The sequence below is a fragment of the Mycotypha africana genome (assembly GCF_025528875.1).
Source record: "Mycotypha africana strain NRRL 2978 chromosome Unknown BDF20scaffold_11, whole genome shotgun sequence".
In the NCBI taxonomy this organism is placed as follows: domain Eukaryota; kingdom Fungi; phylum Mucoromycota; class Mucoromycetes; order Mucorales; family Mycotyphaceae; genus Mycotypha; species Mycotypha africana.
The window spans coordinates 1,283,749-1,299,387 of NW_026515735.1; the positions used below are offsets into that span (position 1 = coordinate 1,283,749).

Below are 15,639 nucleotides of genomic sequence, written 5' to 3' on the forward strand. Positions count from 1 at the left end.
TAATTTATTCAAGATTATTGTAACACTTATACTTTTCTTTTTGAAGTTCTTTGTTCCAGCCTACGCATTTCCAACAATGGAATACATTTTCTGGATCATATTTTTCCTTCACTTGCAATAGTCTTTTGTAGTTTTCTCCTCCCCAGAATGAATCATGCCAAGAAGGTTCCAAGACATCAGCTTCATTGATATAGGCACCGCTTCCAGGTGTCACTTTTCGCAATCCATCAGCAGCCGAACTAATTTTTTGAGCTATTGCAGATATATAGTCATTGTCACTTTCATCTTCACCCTCCCATTGTAAAGTGAAAATAACGTGCCATAACGAGCTTCTCCAAGCAGGCGTCACAGAAGTCTCTCTTTCTTCATCTGGTACATTCACCGGTGTTACAGGAAAATAACCCACCGCTGCTTTGAATGTTCTTATATCATCAAGTCCGTCGCTAATTTTGGCCAAGCCTGTAGACATTTGATCGGTCAGTTGCTGCCTAAGTTCAACATCATTTAGAACTTTTTCTGGGATCAAGCGAGAAGAAAGCAAAGTGTTGAGGCCGACACTATATGAGGAAGTTGTTGATGATAAAACTGAAAAGAAATCAAAAAATCCATTAAAAGTATCAAATTTCCATAATATAGATGTAACATCACCAGCTGCCTTCTGTGTGTTTAAAAAATTAATAAGAGGTTGCATTGACCGTACAGCATCTTCCTTACTTTGGTGTGAAGGCGTACCAAAAATAGCGGCACTGCTTTTATCGCTATAAGACACACCATAACCGCCCCATCTTTCTCGTGCAAACGACGAAGCTAATCGAGCCAGTTCCAAATGATATGCCTTTTGCGCTTCAAATGTTGTAAAGTTGATAGTCAAGCTGAGTGATTGAAATTTATCAATATAAGGATGTGCACGCACAGTAGCTTCCAAAACTACGCCAAAAGACCCTACACCTCCGCCTCGTAGTGCCCAGAATAAATTAGAATTCTGACATGTGTTGGCAGTAATATACTCACCGTTTGCTAAAACAACTTTAAACTGCAGCACTTGGTCTACACCTAAACCATAAGAGGGCGCTAGAATAGAATGGCCGCCGCCCAATAGCCATCCTCCCATAGCACCTACACCAGATGAGGCGCCTCCTACTAATGTCACTTTGTGTTTTTCGGCAGCCGCATAGGCCGTACCCCAATTGACACCAGCTCCTATTGTCATTGCTCTCTGTTGTTGCGGTTGCTGTAGATCTCCATTAGTTCCCATGTAGCTTGTTATTGTACTAGTGGTGCATTGATCGGGTTGAAAACTGTCATGGTACTCAATTTTTTGTAGACCATGCGTCCAAATTGTAATTGAGTTGGGTGAGGTACTCTTCCCGGAAAAATCGTGGCCTGTGTTTTTAATGTTTAAAGCAATATGACGCTCCTGAGCAAACCTGATTACCGTTGCTATATCAGATGGTAATGCAGAATTAAGTGCATATCGAGGCAAAGCACCTTGTCGGCAAATTAACTGCGGCTGCTCATCAAATAATCGGACAGTATCATTGATGTTGCTGGAGGCATCAAATGTAAGAAGAGGAGGTAAAGCACATCTATCATGCTTTCCACAGCTTTCCCAGTTTGTATACTGCATGGCACCAACATAAGCTTCTCTAATGACTTCATTACGAAATACTTGACGATAGGCATTGCATTCTTCAGCGTTGTAGTTCGTGCTAGGGTAGCATGACTGGGCTGCTGGAACAACGGCTAACAAGTTACCATGCACTGTTCTATTAAGCTCGTTCCATTCCTCTATGCTTGGCCAGCAATGACCAGCGATTGGTGTGCAAATATTAGAAGCTATTGTTAGCTTTATCGCAGAAAGTACGAAAAAGAAGCTAAGACTTGTTAAGAAGCAACAATTCATGATAAGATATGATTACTAAAGAAGAGAAAGAAGGAAGTGTTTGGATAAAGACGGCTCCCTCAATTTTTTTTCAAAAAAAGGTTGCATGAAGTTACCATGCAGTGTATTATATCGGGAAGTAATAGTCTCGATCTAAGTAGCAGTATAAACAATGGCTAAAAACGATCTTATGTATATAGCAGGAAACGAATACTTATAGGGGTTTTGTGTGTAAAGAAACCTAATGAGTGGTTTGTAAAAATGAAATATATGAATAACGCTAAGCGATGTTTAGGGTATTATGGATTATTACTAATGATAAACGGACTTCTCAATACTAACTCAAAATTGGCAAAAACTAAGAGTAAAAGGGGCAAAGGGAAGAGAAATGTGAGCTTTAGTACTTGCTTCTTAAAAGTAATGTAGCACTCCATATGCCTTATACAAGAACTTACATTGCCTACAATCACACTCGGTAGATCAAATATATCACGCTTTATGGTAAAGCAGAAAGAGCATGGTACCGGCTTCTGATGCGGCGTACGTAGTATGCAAGAGTAACTACAACTTTTATCCGTGCTATCAAATGCATGCATTGAAAATTTCTCCCAATATTCGACAGCGGATTGGTTTTCCATCAACTCATAAATGTATGTTTTTTTGTTCAACAACATGTCCCTTGTCCATTGCGTCAATAATGAGAATTCTTTTCCTACAAGACATACTTCACCAGTTCTTCTCCACACAACCGTCGGTGTTCCTGAAAAGCTGATCAATTTCTCATACTCCAGTAGGGTCCTTTGGAAACACCGTTCCATGAACACTAAATCTTCTTCTGTTAAATTCATGATTATGGATAAAAATGAAGGTCGGAAGAGGGCTAATGCACGACTTATTCGCATTAGATCGTCTCGGTTCATCTTTTCACGCACGTATTGAATAAGATAGTGGAAGCCTTCGGCATAGTTGAATGGCCTATTTACACTGTTATATACCGCTTCTGGTGTGTTCCCATTGTTGCCTTTTCTGCGGGTCCTAACATTACTAGTATCATTATTTGTTACAACATTTGAATCAGTAATGGTGGAAATACTAGCAACGCCGCTTGTACTTTGCTGTTTATTACTGGAGTAGCGTTGGCTTGAACGGTTATGTTCTTGCCCGGAATGGTTGGCAATTGCGGCTGCTACAGTTGTCGTAGGCGATGAGGTATGTCTACTTTGTTGTTGCCTTGACACTGTTATAATCGGTGACGTTGCAATAGCTGATAATGATAACTGCTGTTGACGCTGTTGTAATATTGGTGAGGTGGCCGACTGTGCTATGGAGCGTGAGGTCACTGTCGCCTGGGAAGGTAATAGTGGTATTATTGTGGGCTCAGATGCTGATGTAATCATTGAAGACGTATTTGTAGCATCGATAGTAGAGGGACATGTTGTGCTAGATGCAGAAGTAGATGTTGTTCCGTTATTGTATTGAAGTAAAGCCGATAAAGCTTGTTGAAATTCAACCGCGTTATTAATCTGATTAAATGAGTTCAAAATAGTCATTGGTGCTGCTTCTATCCTCTGTTTAGTAACATTATTCCTACTGTTGCTATTTTCAGTATTGGCATTATTGTCAGTCAACATATTTCCCAAAATTCCATATTCCAGGCCTGTTGTTTCCGAGCCAAAACCAACAAAATCAGCTAATGGAAAGTTGAATAACTGTGAAGTATCAATAAAGCTATTATCATCTACTAATTATAGAAAATTAAAAAGGGGGTGGTAGCAATAAATCAAAGGTTAAAACTTACTTAATGGCTGATCTGCTGGTGTAAATGGTACATTTGTGGTGGGTGAGAATACTACATCATTTTACAGAAGAGTACAATTAAAACAAAAAAAAAAAGTCTTACAAAAGGTATGATAAAAAATCATATTATAGGGTTTTTAAAGGGACTGTTTCATAAAAGTTTCATCTACTTACGATCTTCAGCTGATATACTGGTAGTACTAGCGGAAGGCGCCATTGTAATGGGCGCTAATACAGTAGCAATACTATTGTTATTGTTATTATTGATATTCAGTTTTAATTTTTTGTTGCTTCGAATTGTTTGCGTACAAGTCGAAATCAAATCCCGTTTGATACATCCTTGACAAGGTTGGCCTATTTAACAAACAAATTTGAAACATGTTGTATTAAAAAGAGATGTGGAGAAAAAAGCAGCTTTTTCATTTTGATTATATTTACCCCCATCACAGCTCAAGTTGGCCTAATATTTCAAGCATTGTGGAAGGTTAATCTAAAGCCGATCTAGAAATTAACAACTAATCTCAAGCTTCTGCTGGTTTACCTTTAAGCAATGTGTACAAGCCGATCCAAGGACCAGATTCGTTCTCTTATCGAACTCTTTAAAACATTTGGTGATGGCACTGTTACTATCGACATTATCGGTATTGGCTGTAGAATTAATGGTTCCTGTTGCCGAGGTAATTATTGCTGCTGTTAATTGAGACATAATACTCTGAGCTATTATTACAGCTGAACAACGATTTACTCTGCTAAAGATATGAAGAAACGGAGGAGCGAAGAAAAAGTATGTCTGCGTATGCGTGTGTGTGAAATCCAACTGAAGGTAGGTCTATGAAAAGAATAGCCAATTGCTAACAAAAAAAAAGAGATCAAAGAAAAGGATCAAAAAAAGGATGCACATGATCGTAAGCTGTATGGTCGTACGAAAAAGTAACTTTTTCTATTGCTGTAATTCGCAACGCTATGCCGTTTCTTTACAATTTTGGTGGCATTGAAACAAATTTTTATTGACAAAATAATTTAAAACCCAATAGGCAAATTGATAAACTACTATAGTCTTTTCGGTTCAGATTCGGACAGCATTGAGTTGGTTTTCAGATGAAACGAATAGGAAAATTGGGATTTTAAGTACAATATTTTTGGATATATTTTTTATAAAATGTAGACCTTGTGGTATTCGCTAGTTTTAACTATGAGATTAAAGGTAAAGAATAACACAAGAGAAAATAAACACGAAAGCTTAACGAAATCAAACCACCATCTTTATTTCTCTTTCAAAAACAAACTAAAGAAAAAGAAAAGAAAACTAAAATTACTGCTATTAATAAAGACTTATTGTGTTTGCTGTCTACGAAATGATTGTATCGGGATCTATAGCTGACACTGATGTATTATGGTCAAACAATACTCAGTGAGTCAGAGGTTTCCGTAAAAGAATAGGTCTTCCCTTTAAGTGGATAATTACTCGTCCATCCCAGAGCGGATTGATTTGTAATGTGCTATCCTGGCAGATCCAGGGTGATCATGCAGCTACATCTATAATCCAATATCTATCGGCCACCAGTTGTGTAGCTCAGATACTGTGGGAATGATTATAGATGTTGGCTAGGAAGAGATATTCGTGCGTGGTGTTCTTTTGATTGCGTGAACAGTTATTGTATTAATAAAGAGTGATTGAGCCTTTTTTATCTCCAACCATACTTTATTTCCAGAACAGGGAGCAGTACCGTGACCTACTATGTTTTGGTTGTTGAATCAATATATCCTACGAGTACATATACCAATCCTGCTATATACCTGAATGTCATATAGCCATAGATAATCTAAGTAAAATATATTTCATAAAGATAACCAGTTCAAGTCTTATGTGAGGTAGCTAATCTCACATAAGAATTATCCTTAATCCATATTCTTTTCTTATCTTATCTTTATTTGTTATACATTTGATCTAAGGTTCAAATGTATGCAATCGAACACACCGCTTACGAAACGGGAACGAAGATATGAGCAGTACTCATATCTGAGATCAAGTTTTATTTTTTATATTTCGTTAGACGTTTTGAGTGATTTACAGTACTCATATAATATTGCCATCGTGCCTCAAATACGACAGACCTATTACCTGTAGAATCTTTAAGCGAGGGGAGACAACCACATTCGATGTGGCGCTTTGTGAGTGACAGCAAAATGTACTAGGTCTTCCATGACCAGCCCAAATCTCTTGAGCAATATGATAGATAATTTTAGCCACCATTACATCACACAATTCCATCAAATACTACCAATTTTTGCAATGGAGTATCTATCTGATGGCTTCCTTTCCTTTTGTACGCATGATAAATATGCCTAAAAAAGTGGAGAATATACATTATCATTCTGATGAATACAATGTTTACAGTATAACGCAAGTTTCCAGCAGACATAAGCAATGTTAGGGATACGTACTTGTCGATCTTCTTTTCATTGATGAGAGCTTCAGCTTCGTAATAAAGCTCGGGTCATGTCTTTTGATTCTGCTAAAGAGTATATGATTCTAAAGCAACTTGTAAGAAAGAAAGATAAAGATAGAGAAGAAAGAAAAGGGAGAGTAGTATATCTGATAACATTTACATAGAAAAAATAAAAGTGAGGAAAAAGTGGAAGTAATATAGTTGACAGCTTTTCTTTTTTTTTTTAGAAAGGGGCCAAAACAGATCGCCAATTATATTTGTTGTATACGATAAGATAAAGTATAAGAAAATGGGAACCAAAGGAAATCAGTGAAGACCAAGTTATCTTCCTTTATTAAGTAGAATATTCTGATAAAGAATGAAGATAAAAACCATGTAGGGAAAAAGTACTTCTATTTGTGGTATTTCCATACCTCCTATAATATATAAAGACGAATTAGACACACTTTCAAACATTTGACTCGTTATTATGATCATAGAATCATAATAACACTTGTACACGTCATCTTGTATTTCTAAAGATGCGCATATATATTTTTCTTTTTTAAATACAAACATTCAGTTTGCTGTGAACGCTCCCCTCTCTGATTTTCAGTGTATAATAAAAGGACTAAAGGAGACTCATTTCACCTTACAGTTTATATCAATTATAAGTCGCGTTCACAACTACGAATAACCACAAATATCACACTATTTATATTTGTGGATATTGTAAAAAACTTTTTCCATCTTGACTCTTAGGTACAAGATGACCTGATGATAAAAAAAAAGACATACTTAATTGTTACAGCACGGTTCATCATGCTTGTCACGTTCTGACCTCTAGTTCATATAACAATCTGAGAAACAATCCAGATTTACTGCCTTTACCAGTTATAGTGTACTGGAACAAATAAGATTCCAGGCACACTGGGTCAAATAAGATTTCATCAGGAACACTTCAACCTTACTGGTAATCTAGATATATCTCAGTGGCGTTGTACAATTCATTAACAGGAACAATATTACTCGGTTGTCACTACTACTTTCTTAATTCCACTATAAGCTCAGTCCAACCTCGCATTCATATAAAAGACCATTCAATTTCTAAACCAAAATAAAATCATCCAAGAACTATTGTTCGGTCTCGCTGACTCACTCAGTCTCTACATTTATAACTTATTAAATTATAACTCCTGATATCTAAGAATATCACAATGCTAGAGCGGTGCCTTGACCGATTGGATAGGTATAAGAAGGTAAGTGATGAGCTGATCTGGCTATCGGTTCCTTTAACCGATACTTCAGCAGTTTCATTATAACTAACGTGACGGACAGGATAAACTATCCTTAATTCTGCCGACGTCTACGTTTCAGTCTTATTGAATTCTGTCAGAATGTAAAGGGTTGAAGTAAGGATCAACAACTTAGAAGATAAAAGCTTAAGTAGATTAGATTTATGTATTGTGGTTTGATGTGCTAAATAAAGTTATCTGTTGTATCCAACAGCATATTACTCTTGGATTATTACATAATACTGAAATAAGAGACTACAGATCCTTATGAAGGTTAGAATAACCGCGAGTGATAGATTTGTCAGAACAATCCTTTTCTTTTACGGAAGAATATTTCATCTGTATATCCGAGACAACATTGGATGAATAATTGACTTCATTTAGAAATAAGATATTATAGTGTTTGGATTTGATTAAATCAGATAACTTTATTTAGCACACCAAACCACAATACATAAATCTAATCTACTTAAGCTTTTATCTTCTAAGTTGTTGATCCTTACTTCAACCCTTTACATTCTGACAGAATTCAATAAGACTGAAACGTAGACGTCGGCAGAATTAAGGATAGTTTATCCTGTCCGTCACGTTAGTTATAATGAAACTGCTGAAGTATCGGTTAAAGGAACCGATAGCCAGATCAGCTCATCACTTACCTTCTTATACCTATCCAATCGGTCAAGGCACCGCTATAGCATGATGAACCGTGCAGTAACAATTGGGTATGTCTTTTCTTTTATCATCAGGTCACCTTGTACCTAAGAGTCTCGATAGAAAAAAGTTTTTTACAATATCCACAAATATAAATAGAAGTACTTTTTTTCCTACATGGTTTTTGTCTTCAATTCTATATCAGAATATTCTACTGAATAAAAGAAGATAACTTGGTCTTCACTGATTTCCTTTTTGTTTTCTTTTTCTTATACTTTTATCTTATCGTATACAACATTATCTGATTAAATCAAATCCAAATACTATAATATCTTATTTCTAAATGAAGTCAATTATTCATCCAATGTTGTCTCGGATATACAGATGAAATATTCTTCCGTAAAAGAAAAGGATTGTTCTGACAAATCTATCACTCGCGGTTATTCTAACCTTCATAAGGATCCGTAGTCTCTATTTCAGTATTACGTAATAATCCAAGAGTACTATGCTATTGGATACAACAGAACTTTTTTATAATTTTGATTGACTGTTGTATTTGAGAATTTTACAACACATGTGACGTCTTAAAATAGGTAGTACTAATTAGTAACGTAATGTAACAATAGAATAGGATAAAAGACAAATAAATGAAATAAAGATAAAGGTGAAGAATTCAGGATCCTAATAGTGTGATAAAAGAAACCAAATAGTGTCCTCCAAAAAATTTCCCCAACGGGGAATCGAACCCCGGCCATGTCGGTGAAAGCGACAGATCCTAGCCACTGGACCATTGAGGAGATGATATGTTTGATACGGAGTGTGAAGGATTGTCACCAACCAATAGAATTAGAGCACGTGAGGTCCGGCTCGGTGCTCGGTAGAATGAATGTGCGGAAGAAGAATAGTTTAAATAGATAGATGAGAAATATACTTTAATAAATGAGCTTTCTTTCATATAACAATCTTATATCTAAGTTAAGAAACAGTACAACAAAATCTATACTGGAAAACCAACCATAGAGTTGGTGGAAAAATGGTCCGGATGTTTTACAACTTTTACGTTTTTTAGGTGTTACTTGATGAATTCTGGGTCAATTTACGTGAAATAAAAAACGATAGAAAGAAAAAACTCTGTTTTATTATGTGTAAAAAGTTGAAGGAATTTTACTGGATATCGGTTCCTCAAAATCATTTCCCAGCGAAGGTATTCATCCGGACCATTTTTCAGGGTAGATATAATTTTGCTAATCTCGTTAAAAAAACTTGTGTTACTACTTCTAAATGGGTCAGAGTGAGTCATAATCTGTAATAATGAGTTGTATCAATCTTTGTGACACCTACAATAATATAAAAGAACTCACTTTTTTAGTTCTGGTTCCACCTTTCATCTACACATTCTTTTTTACATCTCACCTAACAACCATGGTTCGAACATTACCTCTAGACGTCCAAAATAACATCAAGTCGTTGCTGCAGGCTGGTCACTCGTACTCTACCATCATGAAACGTGTTCCAGGTCTAAAAAAAAGCACCATTGGCGACTATAAAAGGAGGTTTTTTCCCGATTTGACTTGTGGTGCACCTGGTCGCAAGCCTATTATAAGCACTACTGCTCGTAGTTACATCCGTAAGCAGCTGGTTTTGGGTAAGTTTAGAACTGCCAAGGATGTCCATAAGTATTTGGAAGGTGTTGGATACAACATTGGTTACTCTGCATGCCTTAAAATCCTAAAGATGATGAACTTTCAATCGGGTGTTAAGAAGAAGAAGCCATTTCTGAAGCCTCAGCATAAGAAACAGCGTCTCGCTTGGGCAAAAGCCCATCAATTTTGGACCTCTGACGATTGGAGACGTATGGTATTCTCTGATGAAACGAAAATTAACGTTTGGGGCTCGGATGGTGTAAGGTATTACTGGAAACGGCCAGATGATGAACTTCAATTTCATCATCTTGATTTAACTGTTAAGCATGGTAATGGGAGTATTATGATGTGGGGTTGCATAACGTACGATGGTCCTGGTTATGCTTGTCAGATTTTTGATGGTACCATGAAGAAGGAGGACTACATTCATATCCTGGAAACCACTCTCAAGGATACTTTAGAATGGTATGGTTACAGCCCTGAGGATATCTATTTTCAACAAGACAAGGATCCGAAGCATACTGCCAAGGTTACAAAGCAGTGGTTTAAGGATGTTGTATACGATAAGATCAAAGTATAAGAAAAAGAAAACAAAAGGAAATCAGTGAAGACCAAGTTATCTTCTTTTATTAGGTAGAATATTCTGATAAAGAACTCAATTAAGAATGAAGACAAAAACCATGTAGGAAAAAAGTACTTCTATTTATATTTGTGGATATTGTAAAAAACTTTTTCTATCGAGACTCTTAGGTACAAGATGCCTTGATGATAAAAGAAAAGACATACCCAATTGTTACTGCACGGTTCATCATGCTATAGCGGTGCCTTGACCGATTGGATCGGTGACAGGAGGTAAGTGGGTTGATCTAACTAAAGGTTCCTTTGACCCGTACTTCAGCAGTTTCATTATAACTAACGTGACGGACAGGATAAACTATTCCTTAATTCTGCCGACGTCTACGTTTCAGTCTTATTGAATTCTGTCAGAATGTAAAGGGTTAAAGTAAGGATCAACAAGTTAGAAGATAATGGCCTAAGTAGATTAGATTTATGTATTGTGGTTTGATGTGCTAAATAAAGTTATCTGATTTAATCAAATCCAAATACTATAATATCTTATTTCTAAATGAAGTCAATTATTCATCTAATGTTGTCTCGGATATACAGATGAAATATTCTTCCGTAAAAGAAAAGAATTGTTCTAACAAATCTATCACTCACGGTTATTCTAACCTTCATAAGGATCCGCAATCTCTTATTTCAGTATTATGTAATAATCCAAGAGTAATATGCTGTTGGATACAACACACGGTTATTCTAACCTTCATAAGGATCCGCAATCTCTTATTTCAGTATTATGTAATAATCCAAGAGTAATATGCTGTTGGATACAACACTATTCTCCCCCAGAATACAATTACTCTGTAATTGTTATTCGGCTCAAAGATAATAAAATATAGGTACAATCATGATGCATAAATAAGCACTGATAAGATAAGATTAAAATCTCAGGCACAAAAAATCTGTTGATCAACTCAGTGACTGTGTTGCGTCATTTATTTTCTGGTTCTTTTGCGCATTGTCACTTTATTATTCATTTTTCTTTTCAAGGCCCTAGCCTCTCTTGCAGATAAACTGGCAGAGGGCGTAGACTTCTCAATGTCCTTATTACTGTTCTTAGTTTGAGCAGACTGAAACTCATTCTGTAAGTCATGTCTTTCCCAATATTTTTGAATCATATCAGAACTCGAAAAGTCTTCGGCTTTTTGCCAAGTGTTATGGTCATGAGAATAACCTTTCCATTTAACTAGAAATTCACGATTACCTCTAGGACCACGATGTTCCAGAATGTCTTCAACTTCATAGAACTCTTCAAATGCATCTTCTTCGAGATTGACAATCTTTAATTCAGAAGGAACATAGTTGCGTGGAAGAACTTCATTAGTTTCTGGAGTTTTCAGAATATAAGCACCTCCTTGATTACGTCGAACGACTGTGTAAGGTCCATCGTAAAGAGCAGCTAATTTGTTGCTTCTTTGTGGCAACCTGACCATGACATGCGTACCAGAGGGTATATCAACGAGTTTATGTTTGTCATTATAGTACTTGTTGATCTTCTCGTTGATCATTTGAGTTCTTTCCGCAATCGCAGGAAATACTATACTTTCCATTTTTTCGATTTGATCCTCCAATTCTTTCAAAGTGGTCGTACTATTTAAGATGGGGTATCTTTCGCCATTAGTATAGTCATCTGGTAAGTTTACTCTTCTTGCAAACATCAAAGAGAAAGGAGCACTCATTGTTTTATTCTTAATTTGCCTATTTGCGCAGAGTTGGACCATAGGAACAAATAGATCCCAATCTCTTGTATTGCCTCTTATCATTTTACGAAGAGTGTTCATTACAATTTTGCAATAAGCTTCGACATGTCCATTAGACTGTGCATACAAAGGTGTATTATAATATCTCTGAATGTGAAGATGTTTACAGATATTGTCCATCAGTGAGTTCTTGAATTCAGTACCGTTATCAGATCTCATCAAACGTGGCAAACCGTAATCAGCAAAAATCTTTACCAAAGTCCTTGCAAGAGTGTCTGAATGTTTGTTAGGCAAAGGTCGAATAATTAAATATTTCGTGCACATACAAACTACGACTAAAATATACATGTGGCCATCAGCACTAGCGGGAAGCGGTCCAACAAGATCCATACTTATTTCATCAAAGGGTCTATAGCTCACAATATTCATGATGGGATGGTAGCCTCTTTGTACAATATTGTGCTTTTGACATTCTTTACAAGCTGCACATACTGCTTTAGCCTCTTCTGTCATAGTGTTCCAATGGAAACCTTGATCATGAAGATCTCTGACCATATATACACTGGCTGCATGTCCGAGGTTGTGTATGTCGATTAGTAATTGTTGTCTCTCTTCTTCAGGAGGACTGATATATTCAACAGGTTTGTTCTTATTTTCGACCAATTTAGTTGCTAGTATATTAATTCTTTTATCTTGACTATATACTTTGCGTTTAGCGACACGTTTCTTATTAACCCATTTCTTAAGTCTAGGGAAGCTTCTATTCTCCCCCAGCTTATGTTCACTCTCAATTTGAGGTGGATATAAGCGGCTTAATAAATCGGCTAAGCGATTGTCAATGCCTGGAACGTGCACAACGTCAAAATCGTAATCAAGTAAAGTTTCCATCCAACCAATCAACATAGGATTCATCACCTTTTGAGTGTGTAAGTAGATTAAACTCTTATGATCAGTGTAAACCGTAAACTTACGACCCCAAAGATATTCTTTGAATTTCTTTAGTGCGGTAACAACAGCGAATAATTCACGCTTGGTGGTACTCCAATTACGTTGGGATGGGGATAGTGTCTGTGAAATAAAACTGACATACAAATCACGACCTGTATCATCTTTTTGAAATAACAAACCTGAAATAGCAAATTGACTAGCATCAGTGGCAACAAAGAAAGGTTTAGAAATGTCTGGATAACGTAACACGACATTCGATTGTAAAATGTCTTTCAGTGCTTGGAAGGATCTATCCTGTTCTGGACCCCACAATTGTTCAACATTAGCAGCATGACTAATGGAACTCAAAGGAGCAGTAACGTCAGCGACTTTAGGGATGTAATCTCTAAAATAGTTGATTAACCCCAAAAATGACTGTACTTGCTTAGCGGTCTTTGGTTTAGCCCAAGTCTGAACATTTGTTCTTTTGCTTGGATCAACTCGAGAACCAGTAGCATCCACAACAAATCCCAATAAACGCACAGAATGTTGCATCCAACTGCACTTATCAGCATTCAGAATAAGATTCGCCTTATTCAACCTTTCAATAACTGCTTTGACATCGATAATGTGTTGCTCAATTGTATCACTGGCAACTACGCAATCATCAACAAAGTTCTGCACACATCTCAGGTCTGAAAATAAAATAGTGAGTACCTTTTGGAATTGTGATGTCAAAAACTTTAAACCAAAGCATGCTTTTACAAACTGATACTGATTGCCATCTAAATGTGTAAAAGTCAACTTATGTCGATCTTCTTCAGTCACCTCGAAACGATGGTATGCATTTGACAAATCAATCGTTGTGAAATATTTCTTGCCTTGCAGATTCTTAAAAATATCCTTAATCAATGGAATAGGATAATTAAATGATGGAGGCAGAATTTTATTCAGCAAACGTACATCAAGACAAACACGATGTCCAGTTATTTCTCCGGTTTTGGATTTCTTCGGTACCAGCAACAATGGACTATTAAAAGTTGTATTTGTTCTACATTTGACAATTGTTCCCGTTTTCAACCACTTTTGCACTTGCTCAATTAAAACAGGTCTCAGCGCAATTGGAATTGGATACTGTCTTCTGTATGCAGTTGCATCAGGAGGAGTAGGAAGACGTACCACAGATTCTGGGATTGGACAAGATGATGTCTCAGGAATGTTAGCATTAGCTTGAAGTGCTTTACTAATAGCATCCATAAATTTCTTTCTCTCAATAGGAGTTCCAGCAGGAGAAGAATCTGGAAGGTGTTCAACATCGAATTCATGATTGACATTATCAAACTGTTTCGCCATTTCTTCTGGATTATTTAACTTACAAGCAACACCATGAAGAGAAATGTTCAACTTAGGTAGAATGTCCACACCCAAAAGCACATCAAAATCAAAATGCTCATTGAATTTCATAACTTCAAAAGAATGTTTGAACTCAATACCATTCGTATAGCCAACTCTCAACAAGTCAGTCTTACCAATACGGGGAACATTATTCTTATCATTTAACATATTGTAAGTACCATTCAATGAATAAACTTTATTTATGGATAAATGTTTTAAACTATTGATATTAATGAAACTTATGTCACTGCCGGTATCAATTTGACCCATCAAGACCTTGCCCTCTATTTTAATAGGAGTCATTAGATTTAATGGATTCTTTCGTGCAATATGATTAGAAGTAACATTGGACTTACAATTGTAGGCATCGGTCATCAGTGTGTCCTCAGCAACAACGGGGACCATCTGAAGTTCCTTTTCCATCTCTTCGATGGTTTCCTTGGTCATGCTTCCCTCAGCAGCGGAGTCAGTAGTGGAGGCATCACCCTTGACAACCAACACCGTTGCTGATTTCTTACAAATATGACCCGGAATGTATTTATCACCACATTTATAGCACTTGCCCTCCCTTTTCGCCTGTTCAAATTTGGTTGCCTTGTTCCTTTTTTCATCTTCGTTTCTCAACGAATAACAAGTGTTCGTGTTGTGTGTACCGTTTTGACCATGACGCTTGCAAAAAAATTTGGTGCTTGCACCACCACCAGAAGAAGAAGAGGAAGAACCACCATTACCACTTTTGCTGACCTCTTTAAACTTCATCTTCTTACTGGGTCTTTCACCTTGATATGACGTGGGAATTGTGTATGGTCTCGCGGCACCACCAGGCAGAAGAGCCGTTGCAAAGCCATATGTTGATTGATCATCCCCAAGGACATCCCTGGCCAGTTCACTCAGTTTCTCGACGGTCCACTTTTCATCCTTGTTCGTGGCCATCGACAGGCGAAGTACCGTTTGTACTGGAGGAAGCAACGAAGTCAAAAATCGATCGGCCACGCCTTCATCCGTGCTGGGGATGCCCGCCTCATGCATCATCTGGAGAAATCTCCTGGAATAATCAATAATGTTGTCCTTCGGCGCCATGTTCATAGTGTATACCTGCTCAACAAAGCGACGTTTTGCAGTTCTTGATCCGTAATACTTCCGGAACTCCACCTTCGCATCGTACCAGCTAGTACACTTCAAAAGCGTCTTGTCTACCCATGCAGCGTCACCGGGGGGAAGGCACAAAGGGATGAGGTCATTCCAGTAGCGTTCAATGTCTCTAATTGAGGAAGATCTAATGATCTGTTCAAAGGTTCG

At 37.0% G+C, this 15,639-nt stretch overlaps 2 protein-coding genes and 1 non-coding gene across 3 annotated transcripts; all 3 read right to left on the bottom strand.

Moving 5' to 3' along the window:
* Positions 1-4: 4 nt before the first annotated feature.
* Positions 5-4,532, bottom strand: BDF20DRAFT_991129 (uncharacterized protein; the record flags this gene model as incomplete). Its single annotated transcript, XM_053085339.1, has 7 exons — positions 4,221-4,532; positions 4,118-4,139; positions 3,854-4,033; positions 3,681-3,731; positions 2,338-3,623; positions 1,999-2,035; positions 5-1,836 (listed from the first exon to the last, which is right to left on the bottom strand). The coding sequence occupies exons 1-7, from the start codon at positions 4,383-4,385 to the stop codon at positions 5-7; spliced, it is 3,573 nt and encodes a 1,190-aa protein (XP_052932576.1). The 5' UTR covers positions 4,386-4,532.
* Positions 4,533-8,535: 4,003 nt separating this feature from the next.
* Positions 8,536-8,955, bottom strand: BDF20DRAFT_894653 (uncharacterized protein; the record flags this gene model as incomplete). Its single annotated transcript, XM_053082416.1, has 1 exon — positions 8,536-8,955. A coding segment is annotated over exon 1 (188 nt), but the record flags the coding sequence as incomplete, so codon positions are not given.
* On the bottom strand, positions 8,780-8,851 carry BDF20DRAFT_t141. Its single transcript has one exon. It is a non-coding gene; the product is annotated as a tRNA-Glu (tRNA).
* Positions 8,956-15,639: the final 6,684 nt, after the last annotated feature.